At 36.9% G+C, this 27,461-nt stretch overlaps 1 protein-coding gene across 1 annotated transcript; it reads right to left on the bottom strand.

The window, feature by feature from the left end:
• Window positions 1–25,228: 25,228 nt before the first annotated feature.
• On the bottom strand, window positions 25,229–26,773 carry LOC149813425 (pentatricopeptide repeat-containing protein At5g15010, mitochondrial-like). Its single transcript, XM_089991124.1, has one exon. The coding sequence runs from the start codon at window positions 26,771–26,773 to the stop codon at window positions 25,229–25,231; it is 1,545 nt and encodes a 514-aa protein (XP_089847250.1).
• Window positions 26,774–27,461: the final 688 nt, after the last annotated feature.

Here is a 27,461-nt window from a genome sequence, read left to right as displayed (position 1 = left end):
TCAACATGGGCGAGTCAATTTCTTGGCAACATGATTAATGAGCTAAACGATGTAGATATCAATTAAATAAAAATTCGCCAAATGGCTTTTTGTCCAAGATTTTTTATAATTTTTATCCCAACTTTTAATTTCCACACAATTTTTATAATTTTCTATGAGCAAACGTCATTGGTTAGAGAATTAGAAAGTCCTCCATCTCATTCATTTTGGCATGCTAACAGGTAATTCTTGAGCCATGCATAATGTCAAATAGGATTTGATTGCACCTTGGAATCCCATTCTGATCAATATACAACTCCAAGCTAAACAGCTTGTAACTGCATGTAATAACTTATATAACATGCTAAAAAAAGATACATTTTACTACCTCTGAATTGATCACGGGTCACAAAATAAGAAATGTCTTGGCATAACTGCATCTTGTAATATATATGTTATACTTCGCTTTCAAACAATGGAGTTAACATTGGAACATCCATGCAGGTTCACCAGTCTCGAAGTCTTGCATTGTAGAACCAACACAAGAGTATCGAGTCAAACCTGAGCTACATGATCCCAGAAATGCCTCATGAAGTCCTAGTGCAGAAAGCTTAATTATCTACTAAGCAAAAATCTCCTGCCATTTTGATAGATCTCTAAAACTGGTGGTATGGGATAAATATGAGATCATTTTTGCTGCTCAGTCTCGAATTCTGCCATATCATAGTAAATTACTCCACATTCTAATCACTTTCTCCGACTGCATTACCAAATTTAGAACAAGTATGATTGATCATGTGAAACATGAAAGTAGACTGGTCGTGAGATTGTGTTATGTCTTTCTTGATGAGGAGGAACCCTCGCCGAGAACCGGGCCACTAAATGGGCCAGCCTCCTTGCGAGGTAAACCCCGGGTCGGGTCACTGACACCCAAGCCCTCAGGGAACCCCCCAGTTAAAGGCACCTGCACACCCAGTGGGAATCGAACCTGTGAGATTGTGTCATGTCAAAATAATTTTCATCAATTTTGTGCAGCTGAATAATTAGTTTGTCCAGTTAAGCAAAGCACCTAGAAAATGAATTAGAAGTCGGATTGACCAAGAACTAAATCACAATGACACCATATGGATATACACCTCCACACAAAAAAAGGAAAAAAAAAAAAGCAAAGCATCTATACTGGGAACTTTTCGATATAATCGAATTCAGCGGTTTCATCACAGAAAATGATCAAGCACACCTTTTAATGAAAGTATAGGCCACATCTTGAAAGAGCTTCAATTAGTTAAAGAATTGCTGAGAAACTCAGAGCACCTTGAAGTTTGAACCATACCTTGACAGCAAAACACAAGAAATGGCATTGGAATCCATAAATGGAAAATGCACCGGACAGAATTCAAAAAGCAAAAACCTAATAGAGAAAAATCTAATAAAAATGAAGAGCATATCAAGATTTTTAAGAGGAGATGGCAATTTCCAGAAAAAACTCACTAAAACGTTATTTAAGCCTAAACGACCATTTGCAGCTCACTCAGTGGGTTGGAAAGGACAAAGATGATTCTTCAAATGTTTTCTTTCCATTTTTGAAGAAAAAATGGTGCTCTTGGATTGATCACAAATTTTCCATTTCAATTCATAGATGAATAGGTGACCATGCAATTTCTAGGGAAAAATCAGAAACGGCTAATTGCTTACTGAGAGTATTACAATTTCTGAATGATTTTAATGATTCATCACCGAGGATGGTGACTGGTTAACTTGATTAATGCTACACGATATTTCATGGTTGTCTTAAACGACCAAGGATTTCTTTTGAAAAACAAATCCTAAGTGGTTAGGCTACAGTCTCTTCAAAGGTCCAATATGATCGCTAGATTGTTTGTCACACTATTAACTTAGAGGCCTTGAACTGGATTCCACTCTAGGGGCTATTAACAAATATCAATGACAAACCATAAATTCCTCTAGAACCGCCATAATGAGTACAGGTTTTGCACAATTTCCAATTCTCAAAACCATACATATATCACCAAAATTTTAAATATATCGGGTGATATGGCTAATAAAAAATTGATTTAGAGGTCAAAAAATGTGATATTTCAATAATATCAACATACTGAAATTATCAAGAATATCATAGTAAATACTAGAAAAAGAAAAGAAAATGTTGAAACATCTAAAGATAACACATATTTATAGTTTTGAAAGAATGTGCTATGACTACTTCAAACATCATTTAGGTCTCCAACAAAGTCCCTGCAATTGATCTTCAAGAACGCACAAACCAATCACCCGAAACAGTAGAAATAAGAAGTTTGATAAGTGCCACAAGGCACCTGACGATTCATAAATGTTTTCTTTTGACAAGCTTGGTCATTTTCCAATTATCTCAAGCTGCATCTTCCCATCCAGATCAAACAGATCTCATTATGAATCCCATAATGACTTTTTATGCTCCATGTGGCAGCATTCACTACAGGCTACTAATCTTGAAGCATTGTCCAGGTTGATCCCAAAAACTCCAAAGATAACTATTCGAGAAACCATTTTCATATGTCCCATTTATGCATCTTTTCACCAAGTCAATTCCGGTCCACAGGCAATGGTTTAAAAGATTAAACAGAATCCTTCTCCAGGACCTTCAATTAATCCAACGTAGCTGATTTGGTGTTCTAAATTAAAGTGCAGTTATATTGAAAAAACTCATCAAGCAACTTTCTCATGCAAATGGATGTGTGAAAAACTTATCAAAAGTTCCCCACTCTGTGTTGCCTAATCATAAAGTCCCAGTTTTCGATACTGATTAGCTAGTACTATAACAATGTTGCTGCTTACATTTAAATAAAAACCTATCCAGATGCTATCTGTGCAAACGAAAAACAAATCGTCAATTCATAATTGTAACCACATAACAAAGGCATGCTCATTCACTTCCATGTAAATATAATCATAATGTGCCTACACATTCATCTGTCTAAATATAAAGTAAATCAATCAACAACAAATAAAAAAAGGAGAAATGGTTCATTAAGAAACCTATGCCACATGGGTACAATTGGCATGTCAAGCATTTCTCCCGAGAAAAGTTATGACTGGTTTTGTGTGTGTGTGTGTGTGTGTGTGTGTGTGTGTTGTAGTGTAGTTTTTTGAGGTCACAAGTAAACAACTTCATTGCCATATTGTAAAAGTATTAGCACATATAAATAAAATAAATTATTTACTCTATACCAATGTTGTGAAAAGCACTGAGGTGTAGTGAGGCGTACTGCCCAAATATGAAGCAAGATGTAAGGGGTAAGCCTCACAGATAAATGTTAAAAAATTACAAAAATTAAAAAACACAAATAAATAGAAACAAATGCATTATTGATGAACCAACAATCAATAACAAATAGGGAATTTAAAATAAATATTAAAAGGTTTGAAACCAATATCTAGCAAATACACTTTTAAATACACAAGAATCACCTTAGAGCAAATTCTAGGAAACTTTTTCAGGCATACAAACAAAATTCAAATAAAACAAACATTAAGCCAATTCTTCAAGCATGCATGCATATCCTTTGCCATGATTGATCAGGGAATCCCACCCTTTCCCCCCACCTTTTCTTTTCTGGTTTTTTTAATGGAAAAATAGGACCTCCATTTGACCATAACCTCATGCGGTGTGTGCCTCATGCTCAAGGCATGCCTTGAGGCAGAAGCTGAGACCTACTGTGCTCTTTCAGTACACCTTCAGCAATTTTCCTCTGCACCTCACCTCAAGGCACACTTTTAACAAAGACTTCTCTATACAATATATGGGAAGGTTGTAAGCTGTCACATGGGTGCGGGTACGGGTGCGGAGAACAACAACAACTACGCCTTCATCCCAAAACAATTGGGGTCGGCGATATGAACCAAAAAAGAAAATCATTCTAGGTCTTCCACATGAATCCTTCTCCTCCAATCATTTCTATCCAATGCCATGTCCTCGGTGAGGTTCAAAGCATTCATATCCTTTCCTATCATCTCCATCCATGTCTTCCTAGGCCTACCCCGACCTCTTTTAACTAATATATTTTCTCATTTCTCCATCCTTCTAAATGGAGCATCATTAGGCCTTCGCCGAATATGTCCAAACCACCGTAAACGATTCTCTCTCATCTTATCTTCAATGGGTGTAGCACCTACCTTCTTACGCATCTCCTCGTTCTGAATCTTATCTTTTATTGTATTTCCACACATTCATCTAAGCATACGCATCTCAGCTACACTTATTTTTTGAATATGATGTCTTTTGGCAGCCCAACATTCAGTACCATATAGTAAAACGGGCCTAATAGTCGTCCTATAAAACTTTCCCTTAAACCGCAATGGCATTCTACGATCGCACAACACTCCAGTTGCACTTTTTCATTTCATCCACCCAACCTTTATCCTATGATTTACATCTCCATCAATTTCTCCATACTTTTGAATGATAGATCCCAAATATTTGAAACAATCATCCACCGGTATTTCTTGCTTACCAAGCTCCACTACACTCTCATCACTACTTCGTTGCTTACTAAATCGATATTCCATATATTCTGTCTTACTCTTACTCAACTTAAAACCTCTTGCTTCCAATGTCTGTCTCCATAATTCTAACTTAGCATTAACCCTAGCTCTAGACTCATCAATCAAAACAATATCATTAACAAACAACATACACCACAACACATTTTATTGAATTGATCTCGTAAGCTCATCCATCACTATAGCAAATAGGAAAGGGCTTAAAGCAGATCCTTGATGTAACCCAACCGTTATAGGAAAATTGGTTGTCACCCCTCCACAAGTGCGGACATTGGTTACTACTCCTTCATACATATCTTTAATTATACTAATGTACTTGAGAGAAACACCTTTCTTCATCATTGTCCACCAGAGAACGTCCCTAGGTACTCTATCGTATGCCTTCTCCAAATCAATAAAAACCATATGCAAATCTTTGTTCCTCTCTATTTCTCTCAATAAGTTGTCTAAGAAGATGTATAGCTTTCATAGTTGATCTTTCAGGCATAAAACCAAATTGATTCTCCGATATCATGACAACCTTCCTCAACCTAGACTCAATCACCCTCTCTCAAAGTTTCATAGTATAACTCATGAGTTTTATACTACGATAGTTTGTGCAATCTTGTATACCACCCTTATTCTTATATAGAGGCATCAAAGTACTCTTCCTCCACTCATTAGGAGTCTTATTTGTCCGCCAAATCTTGTTAAAAAGATTTGTCAACCATTCTAAACCTTTCTCTCCCAAGCATTTCCAAGCCTCGATAGGTATACCATCTGGGCCAACTGCCCTTCTTGATTTCATTTTCTTCAAAGCCTCTGCAATTTCTTTATTTTGAATCTTGCGCATGAAGTCACGATTCATCTCATGAAAAGGAATGGAGAAGTCTCCAAGATCCTGAGCATGACTTCCATTAAATAACTTATCAAAATAATCTTTTCATCTCTCATTAATCTTCTTCTCTTTGACTAAAACCCTTTGTGTTTCATCTTTGATACATCTAACCATACCCAGATCCCTCGATTTCCTATCTCTTATCTTTGCAAGCCTATAAATATCATTCTCGCCCTCTTTAGTATCCAACTTGTCATAAACCTCCTTATATACCTTATCCCTCGCGTTTCGAACTACTTTTTTAGCTTCCTTCTTTGCTATCATATACTTCTCCAAATTCCCATTATCACGACTCTTACTTAGATTTCTATAACACTCTCTTTTAACCTTAATAGCTAATTTGACATCCTTGTTCCACCATGATATATCCTTACCTAGCGGTGCACTGCCTTTAGACTCACCCAATACCTCCTTAGCCACCTTTCTCATGTCACCCGCTATCTAATTCCACTTTGATTCTGAATCCTCCTCGAGACATCAATCAGCTTCCTTAACTACCTGTTCTACAAATATTCCTTGTTTAGCTCCTTTCAGTGCCCACCACTTAATTCTAGGATATATCCTATGTCTATTTCTTTTGCGGCATTGTCTGGTTTTAAGATCTTTTGCGGCATTGTGTAGCTACACTTTCTCCCGGTATAACCTTACAATCGATGCAACAACCCCTATCTCTCTTTCTAAGTAGGAAAAAATCGATTTGACTCGTATTAACCCTACTTTTAAATGTTACTAGGTGAGACTCCCTCTTCCTAAACCAAGTGTTTGCTAAGATCATATCATACAACAAACCAAAATCTAAAATCCTTTCTCCACTTTTGTTTCTTTCTCCTATACCATAGCCTCCATGGATACTCTCAAATCCATCCCTATTAATGCCTACATGTCCATTAAGGTCACCGCCGATGAAAAGCTTTTCTCTATAACATATCCCTTGTACTACTCTATCTAAATCTTTTCAAAATTGGCGCTTAATGGAATCATCTAAACCTACTTAAGGTGCATAAACACTAATAATATTAATAATATCCGTACTTAATACTAATTTAATAAGTAAAATTTTATCACCCTTCCTACGGACCTCAACTAGATTATCTATAAACTCACGACTCATAACAATCCTTACTCCATTCCTATTCCTATTTATTCCTGTATACCAAATCTTATATCCCTAAGGTTCTATCACTTTTGCTTTCTCACCTACCCATTTGGTCTCTTGTAGACATAAAATATCAATCTTTCTCCTACACATAGGATCTACTAACTCTACCAACTTACCAGTTAAAGACCCTATGTTCCAAGTGGCTAACCTAATTTTATGGTCTTGCACTAATTTCTTTACCCCCACCCGTCCAACAAAGTGAGGGAACCCTTGCCTATTTGACACCACACCTGGGCGCCGGTGTGATGCATCGCTTCTGGGCGACGACCTAGCAACCCTTGCCTCCGGGCCTATAGAGTACAGCGCGTCGCTGAGTAGGGAACGCCCCAACGAAATTCTCATATTGGTTCATATTCATAGGGTATGACTAAGTTTTTATGATGGTTGTCACTGGCCTACCGCAACCCTCCTCCTTTATGCGGGCTTGGGACCGACAGTGTATAACTAAACAGTTATACACAGGCAGAGTTGCGGGTACGAGTGAGGAGCAATTTCAAAATTTTGGACACCGCTATATATATATAATAATAATAAGATTGTAAATTTTAAAGCAAAAATAAAAAAGTAAATTAATTGTCTTGCATCCGGGTCGGGTCCGAATCCGGACCCGAGTCCAAATTAATTTTCAGAAATGGACAAAAATAGACTTGGTCAAAGTTTACCGAGTCCAAAATGTGGACGAACTCGGCCCCGGTGTGTTGACCGAGTCCGACACTTAGTTGACCGTGTATGTCCCATGTCCGAAGCTGCACCCTTGTCGGGGCATGTCGACGTGGGTGCGTCAACCTTTTAGCCGGATTCCGTGTGACTTAGGTTGTAAGTATTGTATTGTTACCTGCATCGGTCAGGCCCAAAATAAAATGTATTGTATCGTACCGTAAAAAATCATAATTTAAAAAAAAATCCAAAATTTAAAAAAAAAATCATGAAAATCAGAAAAAATGAGCAAAAATTTAAAAAAATCATAACAAATGAAACAACGATGAATTGCACAAAATACAACCATAAAATCACATATCAAGCATTTATGTGTCTATGAGTTAGGTAAGACATTATCAAACATAACTATCTCACAAGAACAATGCAAAATATTAAATATCTTGAATATAAGAACATGCCACAAGACTCATACTTTCATATTACATAAACAAAAACAAAATAACTAAGTTTATGAACACAAGTGTTAAATAACAAAGTTTTTTTAATATATAACCTCGATGATCATCATCATCTTCTTCTTCTTCTTCTTCTTCTTCTTCTTCGACATCCACATCGTCTTCAATATACGCAGGTTTTTCATCATCTACCTCTTGTGTCATCTTCCTCCAAAAAAACTCAATAAGAAGCAAAGAATATGAATCTTTTACCTTAACCCACTTCTTTTAGTAGAAAAATGGTGAAAATGCACTCTTACTTGAGCAAAATGCAAAAGCTTATTGGAGAAGTGTGGAGCCTGATTTCTATCTTTATATAAATCTCTAATTTCCGTGAATCCAACTTCGTGGTAAGTTGGTGGGGGCTGCAAGGGGCAATCCCCCTGCATGTAAGGTAGGGGTTTGGGGGCGTGAGCCCCGAAGCAAAAATCTGCCTTTTGTAATGTGTGAGGGCATCTCAATCTTAATAGTAGATCTTAGTGTAGCCGTGGACGTAGGCAACTCCTGTTGAACCACGTAAAATCAGTATTCTTTGTGTGGTTGATTTTCTCCTCTTTTTCTCGTTTTTGTTTCTTTGATCTATCGATAGTGTACTAAGTCATTTCCTAACAAAGCCCTCTCCCTTGCACACGGATTCACCATCACATTGCTTTCACGACTCCTAGGGTATGTGGATACCCCTCTAATGGCCTCTACACAAATGAGGAAGTCAGCCCTCAAGAGGTCTTTAAAACCCAAAAAATAAAAAACAAGTTTTGGCCATTTGAAGTGTGTTGAAGGTGTATCGTACGATACACCCTATATCGTACGATGCGGCATGATACAAGGTTGTATTGTACGATACACCTGATACAGATAAGATACACACTTGTATCATGATACTTGTATCATGATACGAATGTGTATAGTATAGCTTTTGCCCATAGTAATGATATGTATCATACCGTATCTTACAATACGGTAAGATACTTACAACATTGCTATTTTTAATGGCATGTTTACACAAGGCAGCATTGTCGCAAACAGCAGTAGGAAGTGCAGCATCCACATGTATGCTTTGGCTTTTTGAAGCATCCAAGTTACATAGAAGGCCACATGTTATCAACAAGCCCTTCCAACAAAATCTACAGAATATTACATAGGTGCAAATGATTTAAAAGAACAAGATTTAGATGGTATTAAAAAGGTAAAAAAATCTTCTCAAAAATATCACCGTGGGGGGTCGCCAACGTGGCCAGCGAGGTGGTTATTGAAGGTGTTGAGTTGAAGACCGGGGATCAAACCCGACTAGTGCATGGGTGTGTCTAGCTTTCAGAGGTGGGTCACCTAAGGCAAGGTGGTCATGGGGACCCTACCCAGGGTTTTACCTCACTTTGGAGAGGGTTCCTCATCATAAAAAAAAAATCTTCTCAAAAATACAGTCAAAATGTTAGCAAGGGTTTGCAAATTATCAATATTGTGGGATCCACTTTGGCCTCCTTACATCTGCAAGACTGCAAACTTGACAGATTTCAATAAGTTTGCAAGGAAGCATAAGTATTCTACTGGATAAAGGTAAGATGCTTGAAAACTATGTTGACTATAATCCAGTGCACAGTTGACAATATGGTGTTCATGACAAGGAGAGGGACATATCCACCATCATTGCATAGAGTATTTCTAGAAACTGTCCTAGTTCTTTCATGAAAGATGTGAAGTTAAAACATACTAAAAGAAGCATTTGTTAAAATGTAAGAATTTATGTATTCCAGTATGCTATTTTATATATATATATATATATAATTGTATATTAACATAAGCCTCAGGGGTATTTTTGTCTTTTTATCATATGTACTTAGCACAGCCCATTAGGGACTTTTCTCCTTTTTTTACTTTTTCTATTTTCACTTTTTGACTTTTGACCATGGACTAAACTGTCCACTTTTTAGGACTGTTGGAACTCTCCCCAACGGTCACAAATGTAACTGTTGGGGAGCTCCCCTTTGTGTATAAATAAGGGACCATGTCCCCTCTTGTAGGTATGGCTCTTTAGAGCTTTTTCTCAATAAAATACATTATTTTTTTATGTTCTTTTGTGCTTTCTTGTGCTATTGTGCCTAGACACTGTGACTATGTATTTTGCCCATTAGTGGCTTGTTATTGCATGTTTAGGGATATTCCTTGTGATCTCTCATTTCATTACATGGTATCAAAGCCCATTGGGTTCTCTTGATCTTGGATGTCTTGCTTGTGGTGATTGAAGATCGTGACAAAGGTATGTTGCTCTTTCTTCCTCTTTACCTATCTACTTTTTGTCATGAAGTATGAATCAAGAGTGGAGCTCTCCTTCAAACTCAATGGATCCAACTACTTAATGTGGGCTTTGGCTATGAAAAATCATTTTAGAGGAAAGAAACTTTGAGGCTTTATGATGGAAACTTTCCTTTAACCATCGTTAAAGCTCATCAAGGTCGAAGAAGGTGTTGAAAAAGCTCTTGTTGGATATGATTGTGTTAAAGCGATCAAATAAAGGTAGAGGATTGAGAAAGCAACCATGTAAAAATTTTGGCATGATTTATGATCAATGTTGACATAAAAATATGTGTCAACATTGCGAAATTTAGAAGAGCTAATGAAGCTTGGTTCTTTCTTAAGGGTATGCATACCCAAAAAGATCTTGCTAGACAATATTTTTGTTAAGACAAGATTAGATCCACTAACCAAAGGGACATGTGTGTTCGGGATTATTTTAGTATTTTGTCTCCTCTTTGGGATGAATTAGCACTTCTTAATCCTAAATAGGTGGCTCCCGAAGATGTTGAGATTAGAAGAGAGTAAATTGAGAAGGAACACTTTTTTTAATTTCTTCATGCTCTAAAACCGGAATTTGAACAAGTGAAGTCCTCTCTTCTTCGTAGAACTAAAGTTTCTCTCCTTCATAGAACTAAAGCTATACCTCTTGAATATGCTCTTGCCGAGGTATGTCAAGAACAAACTTGTCTCGGCATGACCAATAAGAATGATGATGTTTTTGTCGTTACTAGGTCGGGTTCCAATGTAAGGGCCTATAAGCCCCCTCCACTTTGTAAAACAAAATAACTATAATAATGGTTCCAACTATAATAGTGGATATAGGAAGGATGCTATTTGCCATTATTGTAATGAACCGGGACACATTAGACCGGTATGCCCAAAAGCTTAAAGGCAAAATAATTTTCGTTGGAGAAATCACACCTAAGAATGAAGAAACAAGCAAAAACGAAGATATTAAAGACACACTTAGCCAAATATCGGAGGCACTTCAACAACTTCTCAAATCATCTTCTACTTTGGGTGCTGCCATTGCATCTTCTTCATCTCCTCCAAGTATATAGATTCTTGATTTGAGTGCTTCCTTTCATATGACACCTTATAAGAATGCTCTCTCCGAAGTTTGCACTAATTCTACTTTATCCTATATTTCAATGGCCAATGAAACTTTTTTAAAAATAAATAGTATTGGAACACTTGCCTCAAAAATTTCTTCTTCCAAGAATAAGGGTGGTTCCAAAATTAAATTTTAATCTTTTTTCCGTCTCTCAAATTTCCAATCATGGTTGCAAAATTTTTTTCTCATCTAAAGATTGCACCGTACAAGATCTCCAGTCAAGGAAGCTGATTGGGCAAGGCCATAGTAGAGGCAATCTTTACTTTATGAATTTGGTATCCCTTCTACCATAGTCATTTTGTAATTATGTACAAGATAAAAGTATTGATACTTGGCATAAGAAACTTGAGCATCTTAGTTTTTCGAAGACGTATCTCTTTCCTTTTTTGGAAAATATATATAATGAAAAAGATATATCTTGTGAAGATTGCATTTTTTAAAAAAATGAAAGCCATTCCATTTCCTCATAGAACCTTTATTTCTACTCGGCCTTTTGAATTAGTGCATTCGGATATATGGGGTCCTTCACCGGTCATATCAAAAGGAGGTTACTCTTATTATGTTATTTTTGTTAATGATTTTGCTAGATATACATGAATTTATTTTCTAAATCATAAATCCGATGTGTTCTCTTTTTTTAAGGAATTTCATATAATGGTTAAAAATCAATTTTTTAGCAACTTATCTATACTTAGATCAGATTCGGAAGGAGAGTACATGTCAAATAATTTTCAAAGCTACTTGAAACAAAATGAAATTTGTCATCAAAGACCTTGTCCTAGAACTCCGCAACAAAATGGGTTAGCAGAAACAAAGCATAGACATATGACAGAAACCACTAGGACTTTTAATTTCAAGGGACATTCCAAAAAATTGTTGGGCCGAAGCCGTTTTAACCTCAACTTAAAAAATAAAACTCATTCGTCTTCATTACAAAATGTTTCTCCATTTGAAAAACTTTTTAAAATGACTCACGATTTTAAAATACTAAGAATCTTTGGTTGTAAGTGTTACGTACTTACTCATAAAAATGATAAATTATCTCAAAAAACAATTGAATGTGTTTTCTTGGGCTATAGTGAAAATTCAAAAGGATATTGATGTTTTGGTCCAATAAATACCAAGCTCTATTATTCAAAAGATATCACCCTTCTTGAAAATGAAAATGGGTTTGATAGCAAAGGATCTAAAGAAGAAATTGATTACTTATTTTTATTTGATCTATTACCAAGACATGATGAGTCTAACTCTATTGAGATGTTTGATTCTTTTGACAATAACTTTAGTATTGATCATCCGATTGTTAATGAAATTAGTCATCAACATGAAAGTTTGAATGAAAATGTATCAAATGATATGCATGTTTATACTAGACGAGGGGAAGGTAATCACCCATGTGCCCTTGACAAGTTCTCTCAAAACATACCTTTAGAAGAATCTCAACTTAGGAGATCAAATTGAATCTCTAGTACTCTAAGTAGATTTATATCATTTGACTCATTTTCTCCAAGCTTTAGAGCATGTTTAATAACTATCCATCGTTATTATCAACCATCTCATTATAATGATGTCAAACAATACCTTCATTCGAATGAAGCAATGGAAATAGAACTTAATGCTCTTAGAAAAGTCAACACATGAAAAATAGCTAATCCTTCGTTAGGCAAGAAACCTATAGGATGTAGATGGGTGTTTAAAGTCAAAACCAAAAGTGATGAATCATTAAAAAGATATAAAGCAAAGTTAGTCACCAAAAGGTATGCCTAAGAATATGAAATATATTATGAGGAAACCTTTTCTCCCGTCGCAAGAATGACTAATATTTGAACTTTCATTGCCATTGCCTCTATTAAAAAATAGTTCATTTTTCAACTAGATGTTAAAAATATCTTTTTAAATGAAGAACTTAGTGAGGAAGTTTAAATAGAACCTTCTTCAGGAGTTAATTTAAATAAAAAAAATTAAAACTTAAAAAGGCCTTGTATGGTCTTAAACAAGACCCTAAGGCTTCGTATGATAAATATAGTAATGTTTTGATTATACAAACACTGCTCTCTTTGTCAAGAAAAGAGGTACTACAATTGTGATTCTTTTTCTATATGTTGATATAATCATCACAGATAATGACAAAGGTATTATTAAAATTAAATCAATTTTAAAGAAAACCTTTGATACCTCTGACTTGGGGGTTTTGAGATACTTTTTAGAAATTGAGGTTGCCTACTCTTCCAGAGGATATATTCTCTCTCAAATGAAATTAACTGCTAATATATGTGCTAGGTCATGAGTTTCAGATGAAAAAGAAAGTGGAGACCCCAGAAGTCATAAATGCAAAATTAAGACTTGAAGATGGCGTATTGCTTGAAGATCCTACTCCATATCGTCAATTGATTAGATCTCTCACGTACCTCTCCATCACCCGACCTGATATCACTCATGTTGTTCATGCAATAAGTCAGTTTCAACATGCCCCTACCACAGTGCACATGGCAACAGTTACGAGAAATGTGTGATAATTAAAAACACCATTTCAAAAGGATTTTTCTTATCCTCTTCATCATCTTTAGATCTAACTGCTTATACTGACAGTAACTGGGGTGGTAACCCAAATGATAGAATCTCAACTACTGATTTTTGTATTTTTTTAAGAGATTCGTTGATATCTTGGAGGTGTAAGAAATAGCAGAACGTCACGTTATCTTCAACTGAGGCAGAATATCGCGCAATGGCAATGACAACAATGGAGTTTGTTCTCTTATTCAAGACATGGGAGTTTTCATCTCCAAATCCTCAAAGATGTGTTGTGACAACAAAAGTGCAATCTACATGACAAGCAATCACACCTTCCATGAAAGAACCAAACACATTGAGATGGAATGCCACTATGTTTGTGATGAATTGTTAAAATGAACTATTGAGTTACCGTATGTTACATCAAAGTACCAAGTTGCAGATTTCTTCACCAAAGCCCTTCCGACTCCTCGTTTTATTTTTCTACTTAATAAACTTTCGGTGATCTCACTATTAGTTTGAGGGGGTGTTAAAATGTATGCATTTACATGTTCCTTCTTGTATGCTATTATATATATAGTTATAGTTGTATATTACCATAACCCTCAGGGTATTTTTGTCTTTTTTATCATATGAAATCAGCACAGTCCATTAGGGACTTTTCTCCCTTTTATTTTTTTAGTTTTTCTATTTTCACTTTTTGACTTTTGACCATGTACTAAACTGTCCACTTTTTAGGACTGTTAGGACTCTCCCCGGTCACATTTGTGACCGTTGGGGAGCTCCCAACAGCTCTATTGAGTTCCCCTTTGTGTATAAACAAGGGACCTTGTCCCCTCTTGTAGGTATGGCTCTTTAGAGCTTTTTCTCAATAAAATTTTTATGCTCTTTTGTGCTCTCTTGTGCTATTGTGCCTAGACACCTTGTGACTTTATGTATCTTGCCCATTAGTGGCTTGTTATTGCGTGTTTAGGGATATTCCTAGTGATCCCTCATTTCATTACAGCTTTATCCAACACAAAATGACATTAATGTTGAGAAAGGAGGCTTCACACAGTTTGGAGAAGAGCCTTCAAAAAATGACCTGGTTAGGATTGGGAAATGTCATGATATGATGAATACAATAAGGTATTTTGATTGATTTCAGGATTCAACCCCTGTTTATCCGTTTATGGACAATTACATGAAACTTTCATGTAATTGATGAAAGGAATCACATAAACCAATTCAAGTATCTAAACACACATTCACTGGTAAAAAATACCATGTGATAATAAATAATAACCTCAAGAATCTAGTGAGATGTCCTTACAAATAGGGATGGCAGTGGACCGGGGGAAAGCGGGGCCCCGCCTCGCCCCGTTTGGACCGGGGATGAAGGGTATGAAACGGGGATGGAGGCGGGGTGGAGGATAAAATCCATCCCCGCCGCGGAGGCGGGGCGGGGTGGACGTGCACTTTTCCCCGCCCCGCCCCGTCCCCGCCACGATCCCCGCCTCATCCCCGCCCCGACCACTTTTCCCCGCAATATCCCCGCCCCGCCCCGCCCCGCCTCATCCCCGTTTGGACCGGGGATGAAGGGTATGAAACGGGATGGAGGCGGGGGTGGAGGATAAAATCCATCCCCGCCGCGGAGGCGGGGCGGGGGTGGAGACCTTGTTCCCCGCCCCACCCCACTGCCATCCCTACTTACAAATGAAAGTTTCATAGCTAAAACAACCCATTGACCATGAAACTCATATATATTAACCTCAATTGTAAGCACAAAGGCTTGTTTATATGTTTTATGTAACTAATTGATAACAAAATGTCAGAGAAATTTGTCGCTGGGAAATGATTCAATGATGTCAATTCACCACTATAGTTTGTTCAAGGCAGGCAATCAAACTTGGAAAACATACAACTATAGGATGTTAGCCATAAAAGGATGATAAACACCTTTGTTAAATTGATATTCTTGGGTATAATGATGGAGAGAAGGCAAAGGAGACTTGGAAGAAAAACAGCCTAAACTCTATGTCTGTATTGATTAGGAGCTCTCTAATCTCATTGTTTTTGTAAGGTGTTATTACGGTTTTGAAAAATATCCAAACTATCCCTGGTAGTACAACATATCACAACATTATTACAGAATACCAGAAATGATGATCCTGTTCATAAACAAATATAACATTTTTAAGAACCTCCCTCAAGACTGTATATCTCCTTTTAATAACAGACAGCATGCCATTTAGAAACTAAAATTGAGCTTCAGTCAAACTTTTGTAAAATATCTTAAATTTAATTTTTTGATCCAACACAAATCATGACTCAATATCTTTCTCTCATATCTTCTCCCTTATAAAATATTGATCCATCCGAATATGCTTAGTCTTACCATAATGTATAGGATTCAAAGAGATTTTGATGCCACTTTCATTGTGGCAATATACAATACATTTGTCAGTTTTTTTATTCAACATGATAAGTGTCTGGTCCATGTGACGTCTACTGTGAGTGCTATTTTTTGATGGGAGGCAAGTGTCTGATCCACGTGACCTCTGCTGCGAGTGAATCCATTGACTGATGTTCTTCTGTACTCGATCTTGCCATGGTTCGTTTCTTTTTACTACAAAATATTATATTCAATCCAAGCAAAACAAAGTATCTAGAAATTGACCTCATTTTTGGATTTCCTGCGCAATCTGCATCAGAAAAGCCTACTACAATCAAAAGACTGTCACATTTTCTTATATATTTCTAACCATCATTCAAGGTCCCTTTGAGATACCTCAGGGTACACCACTACTTTCAAGTGCCCATCTCTAGGATCATGAATGCATTCAGACACTTGATTCACAACATACAAGATGTTTAGATGAGTAAAAGTGAAAACTGCATGGACCAATGCTTTTGTATGATCTTGGATCAGTACATGCTTGCCCTTCTCATGCCTTTAATATTTGATTAACTGACATAGAAGTAGACACTAACTTGCAATCTTTCATGCCACTCTTGTTGAGTAAATAAAGTCCATACTTTTCTTGAGATAAAAACATTCTTTCCAGATTATGATCAACCTCTACTCCTAGAAAATGCTTCAAATCTCCCAAGTCCTTCATTTGAAATTTTATTTGTACATAATGTTTTGACCCATTTATATGATAAGCAAACATTCATGTAATAACTATATCATCAACATATATGATTAAAATTGTCATCACACGCCCTTCAATACAAATGAATAATGAATAGTCAGTCTGGCTTATTTAAAAAACATAAGCTCTAATATATATATATATATATATATATATATATATATATATATATATATATATATATGTGAGTAATGTGCTGGTTCTGCCCCACTTTCTCGTTTTGCCCCGTTAGGCCCCTTCTAAATCATAGTTTTTGGTGTTTTTTCTCACATCTAACACCATAGATGTGATCTATAGGTTTTGTCTAGTGGGAACTAGCTTTTGGATCGTCGGAATCTGACCTGTATGCAGGTTTTTCCGGTGATCCGAAATCAATGGTTATGAAGGTATCAGTTTCTCTCAGCTCATAAAAATATGGTTTTTGGTCGAAAAACATGATCCAAGAGTCGATTCCCACTAAATCGAGCATGTTAAACACATCTAATGGTTCAGATCTATCATAAAACACTTCAAACTATGGGGCCTAACGGGGCAGAACGAGAAAAGTGGGCCTAATATGTTCAACTCTCTCTCTCTCTCTCTCTCTCTCTCTCTCTCTCTCTCTCTCTCTCTCTCTCTCTCTCTCTCTCTCTCTCTCTCTATATATATATATATATATATATATATATATATGTTTGTAGATCTATCAAAGGTTGTATTGTAAGTATCGTATCGTAACCCATACCAGTCGAGCCCAAAGTTAGATATGTCGTGTCCTATCGTATCGTAAAACATCGTAAAGTTTTAATAAAAATTTGTAAAGTTTTAATAAATTTTTTTTCAAAAAAAACCAAGAAAATCAGAAAAAACTTTAAAATTTTCTAAAAAATCATAACACATGAAACAATGATGAATTTCACAAAATCACATATGAACCATGTCACACGGACTCGGCTCCAAGGTCGACGCACCCGCGTCGACACGCACCGACACGGGTGCGGCTCGGACTCGGTCAACCCGACCCTGGGTGCGGTCAACACACCCAAGGTCATTTTGGTCTATTTTTTAGATTTTTTTTTTAAATTTCTGGGCTACAGAATTTAAAAAAAAAAAGGGGGGGGGGCGCTGCCCCCCTATAATCCCCCGCCAGGGGCGGCTCCCCCTGGATCCCCGCCCGCTGACCGCGCAGCGGGACCCACGCCGGGGGGAACCCCCCCCCCTTTTATAGGGAAAAAACCCTGAATCAGGCTTCACAACTCATCACTTGTCCCCTAATGGGCACAACTTTGACCAAGTCTTTATATATATATATATATATATATATATATATATATATATAGCTGAGTCCCCGTATCCAAAATTTTTGAAATTGCGCCGCACCCGCACCCATGTGACATAGCATATGAAGCATTTATGTCTCTATGAGCAACATAAGACATCATCAAAAGAAGCATTTATGTCTCTATAAGTTGCATAAGACATCATCAAACAATGATGAATTGCATAAGATAAAACTATGATATTACATATCAAAACAATTATGCACTATGAACGGCATGCATAAGACATCGAACACTAAATAATAAAGATAAAATGCTATAAATGGCAATCTCACAAGAAAAATGCAAACTATGAAATAATATGCATATTAAATAACGAATCTAAGCTAATAAGTCACAAGATTCATAATAATGTATGTTTACATAAACAAAAAAAAAGTGTTTTTTTAATGCTTAAAAATTTTCCATAACTAATTTTTTTAAAATTTCAAACAAAAATGAATTAGATAACTATCCACAGCTTTATGCTTCACTTATATCATTACCCATTGACACCCTAAAACATATTTGTCTGCAGATCTATCCAGACTCTCTCAAGTGTTGCAAGGATGGAAGGCATACATCTATTTGCTCGTAACCTCAACCCATCTATAAGCTATAATGGTTTAGCTCACAAGTGTAATGATATGTACAAGGACTAAAAACAATGCCTACTAGGGCAAGATCACAACACAACCCACAAAGGGTTATTCTCAAGAGTCACAATAACACACACTCACAATATAAAAAATAAATATTTTATTGATCATAAAATGCATAAAACATGCATGCATAGAGTGGGACATAAATTCCATATATATTACAGCCAAAAGAGAGAGTGTCTAGGTGTTAGAGCATCCTAACGGCTAGTTCAACTAGCCATCAGGTAGCTCTAACAGCTAGTTGACAAACCAAAAGACCTAAGTGCCCTTGATGGGTCTGAATTAAAAAAATAAAAAATAAAAATAGAAAAACGAAAATAAAATTACAAACATATCCTAAAATACATTTTACAAACAAGAAAACAAAATACATACGTGTGTGTATATATGATACATATATACTACATATATGTACACATTTTTTAACTCTCCCTCAAACTTATGGTGAGATCACTGAAAGTTTGTAAAGGAGAAAATAGAATCTAGGAGAAAGTAGTGCCTTGGTGAATAAGTCCGTCAATTGATATTCAAAGGTTACGGTAGGCAATGATATGATTTTCTTCATGTACTCCTCTCAAACATAGTGGCAATCCATCTCCATGTGCTTAGACTTCTCATGAAACATATGGTGTTGCTGGTAATGTAATCTTGTTATCACAGCAAGTTTTGAGGGTGTCATTAGATGCACCCTCATATCTTCAAGTAGTCATCTCAACCATACAACTTCCGAGGTAGTGGTGGACATTGCTCGGTACTTAGCTTCCATTGATGAAAGAGAAATTTTTGCTGCTTTTGCAATTCCACAACGTGAACGAGTCACCTAAAAACACACAAAAACCGGTAGTTGTGAGATGATCATTAGAATCTCCCCAATCCGAATCAGGGTACCCAACTAAATCAAGAGAGGAAGAAAATGATAAAAAAGTCCTTTGGAAGCATATTGTTTAATATATTTAATTATCCTCATAACATTCATATGAACACTAGTTGGAGAGTGTTGGATTGACTTGCAATATGAACAAAATGAGAGATATCAGGTCGAGTGATAGACAAGTATGTAAGAGCTCCAATCATTTGACGGAAGAGTGTAGGATCCCCCAGAGGTGTTCCATCATCAATTTTTATTTTTGCATTAATCACTTCTGGAGTGTCGACTCTTTTCTCATCAGTAATTTCAGATATGTCAATGATCTCAATTGCAAATTTAGTTTGGGTCAATAAATACCCACGAGGTGAGTCTGTGACCTCAATACCAAGAAAAAATGCAAAAAATCCAATATCAATCATTTCAAAGCTATTTTTAAGAACATTTTTAATATGACTAACTCTCTATTTGTCTTTGTCTGTGATGATCATGCCATCTACATACAAAAGTAGAATGGCGATACCTGCATCAAATGTCTTAACAAATAAAGCAGTGTCAGTATAACACGGTCTATATCCAATATTTAACATAACAGTACAGAATCTATCATACTAGGTTTTAGGAGCTTGTTTTAAACCATACAAAGTTTTCCTTAGATAAAGAATGTAACCAGGTGGAACCTCAAGACTTGGAGATGGGTCCATATATTCTTTCAAATCTCCATTTAAAAAAACATTTTTTTACATCCATTTGATATATAGGTCAACCTCTAATGGAAGCTAGTGTTATAAGAGTCCTAACGGTGGTCATTCTCGCTACAGGGGCAAAGGTTTCCTCATAATTCATCTTGTTCTATTTGAGATAATCTTTCTAAAACACTAGGTTGGTTCTCAATGATTCTTCTAGAATAAGTGAGGATAGGAGGTTCAACTTCTATGATGACATTCTCATTATTGTTATCATGGAAATCCACTGGAGGTTTCAAATTGGTAACATTATCATCTTGATCAAGCACATCAACATCATCATCATCAACAACAACACTTTCTTTAGGCAATAAATCCAAAAGAAACAAATATTCATTATCTTTCTTAGGCATACTAGAGTCAAAATAGCTTTCCTTTTCAACAAAATAAACATTTCTTGAAACATATAATTTATTATTTTTAACATCATAATACCTAAATAATTTTTTATTTTCAACATATCTAATAAAACAAAAGGAATGGCTTTTGGTGAAAGTTTGTCGCTTTTTTCATTAAAAACAAAAAATTTACAACCAAAGACTCTTAACCTATTATAATATGGTTGAATACCAAAAAGTTTTTCAACAAGGGTGATATTTTTTTAAGGAAGAGGATGGCATTTTGTTTATGAGATAAATTGTTATAAGAGCAGCCTCGCCCCACAAATATTTTGGTAGTGTTTGAAATCAAAACGCTCCTAGCCGTTTCTATAATGTGTCTATATTTTCATTCTGCTAAATCATTTTGTTGAAGGATATTAGGGCAAGATCTTTGATGAAAAATACCATTTAAATCAAGGTAGTTTTTTAAATTATTTGAAACATACTCTCCCCCTTAATCGGTTTGAAAAATAGATATGTTAAAATTAAATTGATTTTTTATCATATCATGAAAATATATCTAGAAAAATCATCCACAAAAATAACATAATAAGAAATACCTACTTTGGAGGCAAGGGAGCGGGACCCCAAATGTCCAAATGCACAAATTCAAAGTAAAAAAAAAATGAAATTATGTTTACCAAATGAAAGAGATTTCATTTTTTCAAGTATGCAATCAATACAATTAAGATTTTCATCATTACAAAAAAATTCTAAAAAAGGAAAATATGGGACTTTAGATATACAAGGATGACCTAATCATTTATGCCAAAGTTCAAAATCACTATAATTGTCAATATTCCAAAAAAAAATTTATAGTTCAATAAAGCCCATGTAGTAGAGGCTTCCTTTTCTATGGCCTTGCCCAATCAGCTTCCCTGATCGGCGATCCTGGTTGAAAATTTGATGAGAAGGAGACATCACACCCATGGTCAAAAAATTGAGAAACTGAAAGAAGGTTTAAATTTAAGTTTGGAATATGCCTAACATATGAAACAAAAAACTTTTTAGATTTTTCAAGAGTTTTATCAATATTTCCTATGCCTTTTATATGTAAAGAAGTTTCATCCGCCATAGAGACAAAATAATCATATGAATTAGTGCGACAATCGAAAAAGAGATTAACATTTCGGGTCATATGAAAAAATGCTCACGAATCCAAGAGCCAAGAATTCATACCAAGAGGGGAAAATGTGGAGACCACAGCACTAGTGATGATTGATGAAGCTTTGAGAAGAGGTTATAGAGCATCCACCAATTGAGACAGAGAGAGATTCAATGCTTTTGAAACCATCATCAAATCCATTTTTTTGTCTTTTGTGGGAAGGAACCGAAGCCGCTCTCTTTTCGTCCACCTTCAACTTTGGGCAATATGGTTCGATGTGCCTCGATTCTCTACAAAAATGACAAATAATATTTTTTCAATCATCATCTTGTTGGAATTTGTTGAAATGTGGACGCTTGTAGGCTTTAATATTGGAATCAGGCCTAGAATCAGTCAACACAGTTTCCTTGTATTCTTTTGGTTCCATAGATGACTTGAGCCTTGTTTCTTTCATACATACTTCCACCAAAACTTCATGTAGTGAGAGTCTCATGACGATGTATGATCACCATACGCACTTGTTCATAATCAGGTCTCAGTCCTTTCATGAATTGAAAAAAATGTTCTGCTTGGACACGCTTCTTCCATTGTTTTGAGTCATTAGGCGTGTCCCATATAGGATCATGTCTAGCCATCCCATCCCACAATCTTTTTAATTTCTCATAATATTCCATAACGATTTGATCACCTTGTTTGCATGAGTGAATATTGTCTCTAAGCTCCCACAAGTAGGTGTTATCCTTTTGAGTCTATATCTCCTTTAGAAAAGTCCATGCTTCATCGACGCTCTCAAAGCTCAAAATATTGGCATATGGGTCTTGGTCCATGCTATTAACGAACTATGAGAGAACCTTAACATGGCCCACTTCCCATTCTCTCAAGGCTTTCTTAGCCTTCTCTTTTCCTCCATCCTTTAGAGCTTCTTCAACTCTATTCACGTTTTTGGTAAGAGTAAGTTGAGGTTTCGAAGTAAAACCATCAACTAAATGCCATAGTTCCTCATCACATGATAGAGATGATGGTGACAACTTCCTTTTCGGCCATGAAGATGATATGGAAAAGAGTAGAATAGAGAGAGTGTGAAGAAGAGAAGGATGAAGGAAGAAAGATGATCGAACAAAAATGACACCACGAACATACGAAAACTTGTAAATGTAGAGCACCGATTCTTGATTACAATGACAAGAACAAGGTAACAAGGGCCAATGGCTCTGATACCATGTAGTGATATGTCCAAGGACTAAAAACAATGCCTACTAGGGCAAGATCACAACACAACCCACAAAGGGGTTACTCTCAAGAGTTACAATAGCACATACTCACAATATAAAAAATAAATATATCATTGATCATAAAATGCATAAAACGTGTATGCATAGAGTGAGATATAAGTCCCATATATAAACAGCCAAATGAGAGAGCATCTAGCCGTTAGAGCATCCTAACGACTAGTTCAACTAGTCATTAGGTAGCTCTAACGGCTAGTTGACTCACCAAAAGACCTAAGTGCCCTTGATGGGTCTGAACTAAAAAGTAAAAACACAAAAAAATAAAAATAGAGAAACAAAAATAAAATTACAAACATATCCCAAAATACATGTGTATGTAATATATGATACACATATACTACATCTATGTACACACTATATATGCATGTACACATATTTTAACAATTCCGGCACTTCTTGGACAACATTGAAATATGCTTGATATTCCAATTTAAATGTGTCACAACTTACCCCCCTATCAATGAGATGCCTTTCCCTGGTATGCATCAGGTGAAATTATGAAGTACTCATGTAAACACATTTAAAATACAAAGGTAGAACTTCTACCCTTATTGTGTATACAAAATAAAAGGATGAGGCATTAAATAAGATCATGAAGAGTGAAAGAAACACAATGTCCACTTTGTTAGGTGACAAACTTTAGTGCTTGCCAAGCAGCTGTCATTCACCACTTCTATATAACAAGACAAAACATTAGTACTGACACTAGATTTTGTGACACCACATAAATACCACCAGGAGAGATGGAATATCATATCTTCTAATCTGAGAACTCTTAACCCCCTCATGGTTGACTAGAGTTGCTAGAAGGCATTAACCAAACAATTCTTGCTTAGGATTCAGACTCCCTCTAAGCAACTGGGAAGAACTTGACTAACATGGTCATACAAATTTGCAGTTTGGGAACCTATGATTTTCACGAGAGAAGCAGTCCCAGATATTAATTACTTGCATAGACAATATATGAAGGAAGTCTACAGCAGTTTACAACAAAGAGAAAAGTTTTGATTATTTACCTTAGTGCAAATGGGCTTTATGAGATCAAATCTGCAGAAATGGCTTCACATAATGCAAAAAACAGTGATGAAGTCTTACAGCAAGAAACAGGATAAAAAGCTGGACACTAAACCCTTCTATATTGAAAGAAGCTGCTCAATAATCTGCTACAAAAGGAATTACATAATTAAAGAGAAAAGGTGATCCAAAAAAAAACTAATTAAGAGCTAAATGAGAAATGGGGAAAATGTATAAAGCTAAATAATTATGTGAAATACCTGAAAATGCTCCTAAAATCTCCCATATCCATTGGAAACACTAACAAATATGCAAATATAGAATAATTGTAATTAAAGAAAGTTTATATATCTTTGGAAAAGAAAGAATCATCCTATTCGAATAAATCTTGGTAAGACCCCAGGCACCCTTCTGTTTCTACATAATTGAAAAAATGCAAGGCCATCTAAGAATGCATCTCATGACATGCATCAAAAAAACAGCTAAGCTAAAAAATCTACATCAACAATAAAAAAGAAAAACAAAGAACAAAAGGAAGAAACTCGTCACCAATGCCAACTTGCAGTTCTAACAGATGTAGAACAACAAAAATAAATAACATGATTCAACATTTCTCATAACTCCAGCAAAAAAAAAAAGAACAAAATGCTACACCAAGTACACTATAATAAGCAGCATAATAAACTTGCACATATTAATGAGGGATTAAAAGGGAAAAAGAACCAGGTATCTGCAGAAATAGATCGATAACAAAACAAAAAACAGAACAAGCAGAAAACAGTAAGGATCTATGAGCATAGAGACTTTCACCAAAGACAATATTTAAAAAGGGACGAATGGAAAAATACCAATAAAAGGTAAAGTGACATTTATAATAACTCGAGGAAAATGTTTTTGGAAACAAACTCAATGTAATTGCTTGCAGTTATCAACAAGCCTAAAGTACCAATGTTTTCTGTTATGTATAGAAACCATTAACAGCCAAAAACTTCATCCATGAAAGTAATAAGTTACACATTTGCAGGAGACCATAATTGCCAATCATTGTTTAGTTGAAGAGAAAATCATGCTCCATGCAGAAAAGATTCATGTTTTCCTAATTTCATCAGTGTGTGCCTTCCACATACTAGCAATCTTTTCATATGATGCCTCCTTCCCCGCATTAGTGAACGCCCTCTTCAATTTAGCCATTGTTGAAGAGTGCAAATAAATCCCCTTATCAGCCATATCCTCAGCGAAAATTTGGATTTCATACAACCTGTCCAGGTCCCGCAGACCCAAAAGCAAAGCATTTGCACTTTCTTCCATAGGATTCATGTCATTCTCTGCCATGTACCTCCATATCTCAGTGGCTGTTTCGGGGTCATCTTTTTCGAAGAACATCTTGATCGCCAATGTGGAAACCGAATCATTGAGATGGCACTCATTTTTCTTCATCTCAACAAAGAAATTAGCCGCCTCCCGCATCTTCTCCCTCTTAATTAAGCATTCAAAGATCATGTTGTAGGTAAGTGAATCGGGGAACGCCCCATTGAATACCATTTCATCCAACAACTTGTAAGCATCATCAACCATGTCTTCGGTTGCACCACAACATAAACTGATCATCAAATTGTACATAGCTAAATTGGGTATCAATTTGCTACTGATCATGATGTCCCAGAGCTTAGACGCGCCCCTCGGGTCGTTCTTCTCGGCGAGTACACCGAGAGAGTTTCTGAAGAACTTCATACTCGGAAAGCAGTTCCGGCTCTTCAACGCATTGAGGAACTTGACGGCCTCTTCGACCTGGGAGGCCTTAACCAGAGTGATCAAGAAGGCGTCATAAGCCGACATGCTTTTCGAATTCCATCCCACCCGGACGATCATCTCCCCAAAGGTGATCCGCGCCTTGGCGGCATTGCCTTCCTTCTCCCATCCTTCGAGCAGGATGGCGAAGGTGTCCCCGTCGGGTGGGACCGTGTCCTTCATCTCGTTGAAGAATTCGAGGGCCTTCTCCGTTTCGCCGTCCCGGCAGATGGCGCTGAGGAGGGAGTTAACGGCGACGATGTCCTTGGGGATGCCATACCGGTCCATGACGTCGAAGGTCATGAAGGTCTCGTTGAGGCGGCCGGCCTGAACGTAGCTGCTGAAGATGGAGGCGAAGGTGGCGAGGGAGAGGAAGCCGCCGGCCTTCATCGACTTGGCGGCGTCCCACATGTCGTCGAAGAGCTGGTTCTTCCCCAAAACATCGACCATCAGGTTCCAGGTGAAGGGGGTAAGTGATGTACCGCGCTGAACCCACCGGAAGAACTTGATGGAGGCGGCCGGGGAGCCGTAGGAGAGCTTGAGGACGGTTTCGACGTCTTCGGAGGAGATGGGGATGTGGGTGTTGAAGAGGGCGGCGTCGATATCGGAAGCCGGCGTCTTCGCAACGAGTTCGCAGAGGAATTTGACCTTCTGAGGTAGGTCAGGGAAGTCGAGGTGGGAGGGAAAGCTCTGGGTTAGTGGCCTTCCAGCGGTGGTGACACTGTTTCCCTTGGTGGAGGCCGTTGGCAAAGGCGAGGAAGATGCCGATGCCTTCTTAGAGAGGTCAGATTCGGAGAAAGGGTGGCCGTTGGAAGACGGATTTGGGTTGTTGGCTGTTGCCATCACTTAGACGACGAAGAAGAAGAAGACAGCCGAAGAACTACGAGAGAATAGAGAAGATGGAAAGCAACAGAAGATATGGATGGGGCTGGCTGAGGCTGAGGCTGAAGAGGAAAGGATTTTGCTTTTGCTAAGGGAACGGGGGATGATGAGCACCGGAAAATTCGAACCGGAGCCCCTATCGCCGCTGCACCTCTAGCCCACGGCGGAGACACTCTCCCAGGTGGGTGGGCTAAGAAACCTAAACATTATAAGATAGCATGAAGTCGCAAACTCCTAAATATCGTTTTATTCTATTTTTTTTTTAAGCCAAGCTGGGGCTAGGCAGACCCCTACCAGATATCTCTTAAGCCGTATGTGGCAGAAGGATTCGAACCTGGGCCTTAAGCTTGGCAGCAGCAAAACAAAACAAAAAAAGGAACAAAACAATATACGTAGGTTGGTTCGGTTGACTGTCAATCGCTTGATACCTTATTACTCAGCAATGATGAGATTGTATGCAAGACCATAGCAATGAGAATGGCATCAAACCAGAAAAAAACTTATAAAGTATTACTTGCATTAGAGATAACCAGTTCGAATCCTATGGGATATATTCTCCTTGATATCTTGGGATTGAATCGCTCATTTGGCAAGGGTTCAGTCTGATTGAATCTTTGATTTGGCAAGGGATCAATCAGACCAAGGGCAC

The sequence above is a fragment of the Nuphar pumila genome, chromosome 16, assembly GCF_984573655.1.
Source record: "Nuphar pumila chromosome 16, dmNupPumi1.hap1.1, whole genome shotgun sequence".
NCBI lineage: Eukaryota > Viridiplantae > Streptophyta > Magnoliopsida > Nymphaeales > Nymphaeaceae > Nuphar > Nuphar pumila.
The sequence above is the reverse complement of the archived record's forward strand: the minus strand, read 5'-3'. Positions and strand labels throughout refer to the sequence as shown.